The 7183-nt window shown below is 58.3% G+C and overlaps 1 protein-coding gene across 3 annotated transcripts in view; it reads right to left on the bottom strand.

Annotated features, from left to right (window-relative positions):
* The window catches only part of Lrsam1 (leucine rich repeat and sterile alpha motif containing 1), a 30982-nt gene that overhangs the window by 5355 nt on the left and 18444 nt on the right, over positions 1–7183 (bottom strand). For 2 of the 3 annotated variants that reach the window (XM_010613589.2, XM_033758961.1), the window contains exons 17-21: positions 6419–6518; positions 5205–5292; positions 4644–4718; positions 2977–3057; positions 1720–1815 (exon numbers count right to left, since the gene is read on the bottom strand). In XM_010613589.2, coding sequence (XP_010611891.1) covers positions 1720–1815; positions 2977–3057; positions 4644–4718; positions 5205–5292; positions 6419–6518 — 440 coding nt within the window. The remainder of the gene's footprint in view (positions 1–1719; positions 1816–2976; positions 3058–4643; positions 4719–5204; positions 5293–6418; positions 6519–7183) is intronic. The other variant, XM_010613591.2, reaches the window with a different exon arrangement.

Raw genomic sequence — 7183 nt, 5'->3', positions numbered from 1 at the left:
GGGTTGCCCCGCCCCAGCCTCTCAGGACCCAGCTGCCCTTGGCTGTCCTTCCTAGGCCCTCCGGGCGGTGGGTGCCCCCGCTTCCTGCGCCAGTGAGCCTGGCCTCTGCCAAGGTGGCTCTTCCTCCCCCGGCTGGCGCACGAGGCCATGACATCCGCACACTAATCCCACGTGTGGGAGGAGGAGGTGACCTCTGGTGGCACAAACTCGCCACCTGGTCCCCGGAAGGGGCCGGTCTCATCCTCCTCAACCTGCACGCTCCGGTCTCAGGCGAGCTGGGACACTCTGTGCACCCCTAACGACACAGGAGCGACTGCTCTTTCCCCTGCCTAGTGGCCCGGCCTCTGCACTCGCTGCTCAGGGCTCCCGGGTCTGGAGGAGATGCCCCCTGGCGGGCTCACCACCCTGTGCCAGGGGGTGCAGGGGAGCGTGGGGCCGCCTCTGCCGGAAGCTGGTTGGTGGCCTGCCCCGGACTTGGCTCCCAAAGGAGGTGTCTGAGTGGCTCCCAAACCCCCAGCTAGAGACGCTTCGGGAGCCTTGGCCACCAAGGCGCACACCGGCAGCCTGGCTGTGGAAACACACTAAAGATGTGAAAAGGGGCTGCTTGTGAAGGGGTACGCGCCCTCCTGGCCCCGGTGCACGCCGGGTGAGTGAACTACCCCTGAGCCACAGTCTTTGGTGTGTGTGGTCACGGGAACTGAATGCCCGGAGGACGGAGCCATACCCAGCCCTCTGTAAAATTTTATGTTGAAGGGCCGGGGATTTGGCTCAGTGGTGCCCCTGCCTGCCTTGCAAGTGCAAGGTCTCGAGTTTGATCCCCGGTACTAAAAAAGTAAGTAAATAAATAATAAATAAACCAAAAATTTGATGTTGAGACAGGTCAGGGTGGTCTCAGACTTGCTGTTTGGGATCTCTGAGTAGTTGGGCTTACAGGCCTGAGCCACTATGCTGTTTTGTTTTGTTTTTTTGTTTGTTTTTGGATTTTTGAGACAGGGTCTCACTATGTAGTTGAGACTGACCTGGAACTCACTATATAGATCAGGCTGGTCTCGAACTCACAGAGATCCCCCTGCCTCAGCCTCCTGAGTGCTGGGATTATGGGCGTGTGTCACCACACCAGGCTGTTTTGTTTTTTGATGTACTCTCACTGTGTGGGCTACGCTGGTCCTGAACTGAGAGCTCAAAAGGTCTTGCCTCAGCTCGGCTGGGACTAGAGACGGGCATCACCATACCCAGATGGGTATACTCCATTTTATGTTGAAAAAGCACATACATTTGAATTAAGTGTAATCTCAGCACTGAGGGAGGCTGAGGCAGGAAGATTACTGCAAGTTGGAGACCAACCTGAGCCAGACAGTGAGTTCAAGGGCAGCCTGAATTGCAAAGTGAGACCCTGTCTTTAAAAATTAATTAAAGAAAAGAGAAAGAAGGCCAACCCCAGCGATGCACGCTTGAAATCTCAGCACTGAGGACAGCTGAGGCAGGAGAATCACAAATTTAGGACCTACCTAGGCAATTTAGCAAAACCCTATCTAAAAAAAAAAAAGGCTGGGGATGTAGCTCAGTGGTACATCAGGCCTGGGTTTGATCTCCACTATGGAAAAAAAAAAAAAAGAGAGAGAGAGACATACAAAGATCTAGAAATACAAATCAAAACACATCCAAACGTTAGCAGTAGAGCCCTCGGAACCCGCGCACTCCCAGAGGCCCCGCACGTACCAGGAGGTCCCGCAGCTCCTCCTCCCGCTGCTTCTTCTCCTTGAGCAGCTGCTGGAGCAGGGCGCTGAGCACCCAGCGCTGCTCTGCCACCGCCTCCTGCAACGCAAGAGCAGGCCAGGGCCGCCGTGAGCCTGGGCACCCAGGAGGCCCCGCATGGCGCAGCCCGGGCCGAGCTCACATGGCGCCCAGCTCTGCCCTGCGCCTCGAGGCCGAGTTGGGGGACAAAGCCCAGAGGCTGCTCCGCCCCAGCCCCCTGCCCTTCCTCCAAAGCCGACATCTCCCCTCCTTGTGGCCGGAAGTCCAGGCATGGGGCCCTCGTGGCTGATGACAATGGAGAGGTGAGAAACAGCAAACAAAAGAAACACAAGCAGCGTCCGGGTGACCACAGGGCACTCGGGCAGAAGCGCACAGCAGGGAGGGCTGGAGCGGAGCCCCACGCAGCGAGGAAGGCACCACACGTTCAGGCCACGTCCATGGCGGTGTCCCCGGCCGCCGCCCTCAGCCCACAAGGCCCCGACAGCAGCTGGGGGCGGCGGCCCCCGTGTTACCCCAGCCCCTCATCTCTGAAGACTGAGACAGGCTCACTGAGGACCTCTGTCACCTCCCCGTTTTCCAACTGCCGATGACACAGACTCTGATTTCGTCTGTGCTGGAGCTGGCGGGAGGCCCCGGAAGGGAAGTGACACGGTGAGGTCACACAGCACATCAGCACGAGCCAGGCCGCGGCACCTTCCCCACAGGGACGGGGACAGCGCGGAGGCTCCGTCCAAGCCTGGCGTGGCACCCGCCCTCACCCCTAACTATGCCACCCCCCTCGGCGTGCATCTGGGGGTCTGAGGCCCAGAGAAGCAGACGGCCATCCCGCCCCTGCCAAGGCCACACAGCAAGGCCCAGCCGTCCGGCCCGACTGCTGCCCCGCGTGTCTGTGAGCAGGATCGGGGCTCCCAGAGACACTGCCACCCTCCCCTCAGACATCCTTGTGGCCCCCAAATGTCCTTCTGCAGAGATGTCAGCAGGGGGCGCAACCAGCAGCCCTGAAGCGAGGCTTAAGGAGGCGGAGCTCGGCAGCGAGCGCTCCCCACAAAGGAGATGCGAGATGGAGGGGTGACCGGGTAGGAAGAGGGGGCCCCGGCAGTGAAGCCCTCCTTCCTCTGACCCTCTGCCTAGCACCGGCCTCCTGGGGACCAGCGAGCGCCTGGCGGCCCTGCCTGTGCCCGGAGGAGCCCCGCCTGGTGGCTGCGAGGGAGCCCTACATACCTGCAGCGCCTCAGTGTCCAGGGACTTCCTCTTTAACTCCAGCTGTGTCAGCTGCAATAACTCAGTTTCTATTAACCTAATCTAAACAGAAGACGAGACGGGGGTTTATTCGCATTGACCGTGGTTCCGTTTAGTGCTGCTGCCCTCTGATGGCTGGGTGGGGTCTAAGAACGCTTTCCGCGAGGCTCTGGACCAAGGGCCCTGTAGGCCTGGGGCCCTCGCCCAGGAGGGTGGAAGAGGAGCTGCTGTTCTGTGGCTCCGGGTGCCTGGGGTCGACAGCACTGACCGAGAGCTGACACGGGGCCTGTCCTTGAGTGGGCACCGGATACAGGTGCACAGGATAAAGAGGGGCCCCCTTTGCAGTCCAGGGAGAGTGAGGGACAGTCCCAGGGTCACCACAGAGCTGCTGCTTGCCACGTTCTCCAGGGAGCTATCTCAGGCAGTGGAGGGTAATGAGAACTGAGTGCCAATAGCAGTGGTGGAGATTTATTGAGCACCTACAGAGTTCTAGACCTGTGCCAGTCTCACTACATAGCCCAGGCCGGCCTTGAACTCTTTTTTGGTTTTTGAGACAGGGTCTCACTATGTAGTTGAGACTGACCTGGAACTCACTTTGTAGCCCAGGCTGGTCTCGAACTTACAGCGATCCTCCTGCCTCAGCCTCCCGAGTGCTGGGATTACAGGCATGCGCCACCATGCCCAGCTGGCCTTGAACTCTTGGCAATCCTCCTGCCTCAGCCTCCTGTGTACCCGGATTACAGGTGAGTACTACCACACCTCGGTTCTCCCTCTGGCTTTAGGAGGTATCACTGCCTCCTCTATATAGACAGGGAAACTGAGTCTCACAGAGGGTAAGGGACTCACCCAAAGACACAGAGCAGGGAAGGGAGAGTTCCCAGGGAAGCCCCAGCTCTGGGTCTAAAAGGAAACCACTGGCCTGGGGGGTGGTTAGCACTCATTTTCAGGGAATCTGGGGGTCACAGCCCACAGTCTGACTTCTCCACCCTCCTCCCATGACCTTCCTCTGTCCCTGAGTCCCTCTGACCCTATCAGGCCCTGGTCAGAGGAATGAGCTTCATGTCTGGCAAGGTGGGATTGAAATTAAAGAGGGAAATAAAAAGGTAAGTTGGCCGTGGTCAAACAAGAAAAGAAAGGAAAAAAACAAACAAACAAACACCAAACATGCAACAATGGAGAATTCAAAGTATGTGGGATACAATGCCGTGAGCCCTTCCCCGAACCCGAGAGCCGCGTCTCCTCCAGCCACCAGCCCCTCATGAGGCACAGGCAGCTCCCAAGGCCCCGCAGTTGGCCTGTCCGGGCCACCCGAGGCCACAGCAGGGTCTGGACGGGAGCGTGGCCCCTGCTGCCAGGCCAAGGTCGCCCCGGGAAGATGTCAGGACCCGAGGAGGCTGCTGCCCCCAGAAGCCTCCTGCTCCTGTTCAGCCTGAGTCTGCCCGGTGAGGCAGCCCTGACGGGCGCAGTCACACCCAGCGGTCAAGGCCTCGCACCACCACTGCCCTGCCCTCGGCCCTGGTGCTGGTGCCGTGGAAACAGAGCGGACAGACCACGCTTGCTGGGCGGGATGCTGGCCGGGCAGGAGGAGCCACCAGCGGCCTGACTTGAGGACTCCAGCAAGGCGGATCCAGGCCCCCGCCAGCACTCACCTGGTTCCTGATCTGCTGATGCATTCGGTCTTTCTTCACCTGGAGGGCCTCGAAGGCCGCCTTCTGCATAGAGCTCTGCAAGAGACCAAGTCCCACCTCTCCTCAGTGCAGGCCGTCTCTCCAGCTTTCTCCTCAGGCCAGCTGGGCAAGGAAGAGCTCCCTAAAAACACCTTAAGTGGGAGGCTGAGGCAGGAGGGTCCCCGTGAGTTCAAGGCCAGCCTGAACTAAGCAGAGAGACCCAAAGAATTGCAGGGATCCCCAGAGTCCCTGACGTGGCTGCTCCGGGATCTCCCAGGTACCTGCATGGTGAAGGCTCAGAGGGAGACTGGCAGAGGGCAGAGGGCGGAGGGCAGAGGGCGGAGGGCAGTGGTCTGTGAGGAGAAGGGGCAGAGGCGCCCCCACACCCCCTCTGGGGTCTCTACCCCACCCCTCGGGATGAGGCCTTAGCAGGGTAGACTGACCAGAGCCCCCATGCTCTCCCTGCCCCTGGCCCTGTGGGGCCCACACTCAATGGTCGTGAAGCCTCCTGGGGCAGCTGCACCAGCCGGGGGCAGGGCTCACCTCCTGCAGGATCTGGCTGATGGCTTTGCTCTGGTCCATCTGCTGCCACGACAGGATCTGCTGGAACCGCTCATCCATCTCAGCCATGCTGCCAGGAGGGAAGTGCACTCACTCTGAACCCAGCCTAGCGCCCGCTGGGTGCCAGGTGCCTTGGAGGATGCCATGTGACCTGACCCTTCACACATTCAACAGTACTGAGGGTAATCCCAGCGCTCGGGAGGCTGAGGCAGGAGGATCTCCAGGAGCTCAAGGCAGCCTGAGCTACACAGTGAGTTCAAAGTGAGCCTGGACTAGAGCCAGACCTTGTATCAAAAACACAAAACCTACAAAACTGAGGCATCCCCGTGGGGACCAGGACCTGAAGGGAGACCTGGAGCGTGTCTGAGTCTCACAGACCCAGGAAGAGGGGAGGGCGGAAGGAGGCACAGAGGGCCTCGCGGGCCAATGGCCAGCTCCTGAATTCCCTTCGCAGCATCCCTGGGAGCTCCTTGGCCAGCAGGACAAGGTCTGGGGGCGCCGTCTCCAGAGCCAGGCTGACAATTTGGTCTCGGTACAGTCTTGCTTCTAAGTTTGTTTCCTACTAAGTTATCTGTTGGGTCTGACGCGGTAGAGTTATGCTCATCCAATCCTCTAACAATTCTATAGGTAGCTACTGGGTTCTTCTGATAAGAAAAATGTAAGGCTCAAAGCAGGTGTAGAGGCACAGTCAGTAATCTCAGCACTCTGGGAAGCTGAGGCAGGAAGATCTCAAGATTGAGCCCATACTTGGCAACTTAGTCACTTAACAAGACCTTGTTTAAAAATAAAACTGAAAAAAGGAGCTGGGTGTGGTGGCTCATGCCTGTGATCCCACTGCTCTGGGAGGCTGAGGCAGGAGGATCACAAGTTTGAGCCCAGACTGGGCAGCTATCAGTGACTTAGTAAGACCCCCATGTGAAAATAAAAAATGGCTGGGGATGTAGCTCAGTACGAAGGCCCTGGGTTCGAGCTCCAGTACCTGCCCCATAAACGGGAATGAATGTAGTCACTGTCACTGCCCCACACCAACACGCGGGGTCCAGCAAGGAAACTGAGGAAGGCCTGGCGCCTCTCAACCCTGCTGCGTGGCTGAGGCCAGGTGGCCCAGGCTGGGGCTCCAGCGCCCGGCTCCCACCGTCTGGGGCCCACACCAGAAGCCCCAGGCCCTCTCCTGACACTTGTCCTCCTTACCTTACCTGGAACAGGCCTGCTGGACCAGGCTCTGCCGCTGCGCCTCGTAGGCCACCTGGACGAGCCGGCTCTTACAGCTCTCCGTCAGCATCTGCTGCATGGCGGCTGCAGACACAGACACAGGGTGAGGGTGTGGGGACCCGGCAGCCGCTTCGCGGACCCAGGACAGGCCTCGAGGAGCCACCCTTTCCCTGCCTGCCGGTTTTTGATCCCTATGGCACCTAGGCTGGCTTCAAACTCACAGCGATTCTCCTGCCTCAGCTTCCCGAGCGCTGGGATTGTAGGAATGCACTACCAAGCCTGGCTGAAAAGGGTGAGTTTTAAAGACAAAAGCCACTACGCTGGGGATTTAGCTCAGTGGTGCCACTGCCTGCCTTGCAAGTGCAAGGACCCAAGTTCAATCCCTGGTACCCCCAAATTCAAAAACAAACAAACAAACAAGAAAGCCACCTGAGCTTGGAAGACTAACCATAAACACTGAACAGCATATGCAGACTCTTCCACAGAAATACTATGCTTTGATACGTAGTCTTCCAGTCTGTTTTTATGCATATTTATGGATTTTGAAAGATTAAAACGAAAGAATCAAAAGCAAGGATTCGCTGGTTATGCTCAAAGTAAATTAATAAAAAAGGGCTGAGGGTAGCCATATAGGGTGGAGCATGCCTGTAATTCCAACACTTGGGAGGCTGAGGCAGGAAGATCTTGCGGTTGAGGCCAGCTGGGCTATAAAATAAATTCAAGCTCAGCCTGTACTACACAGTAAGGCC

This window comes from Fukomys damarensis, unplaced genomic scaffold, assembly GCF_012274545.1.
Source record: "Fukomys damarensis isolate Sample0158 unplaced genomic scaffold, DMR_v1.0_HiC HiC_scaffold_36, whole genome shotgun sequence".
In the NCBI taxonomy this organism is placed as follows: domain Eukaryota; kingdom Metazoa; phylum Chordata; class Mammalia; order Rodentia; family Bathyergidae; genus Fukomys; species Fukomys damarensis.
Note: the sequence above shows the minus strand (reverse complement) of the source record. Positions and strands in the feature narration are given on the sequence as shown.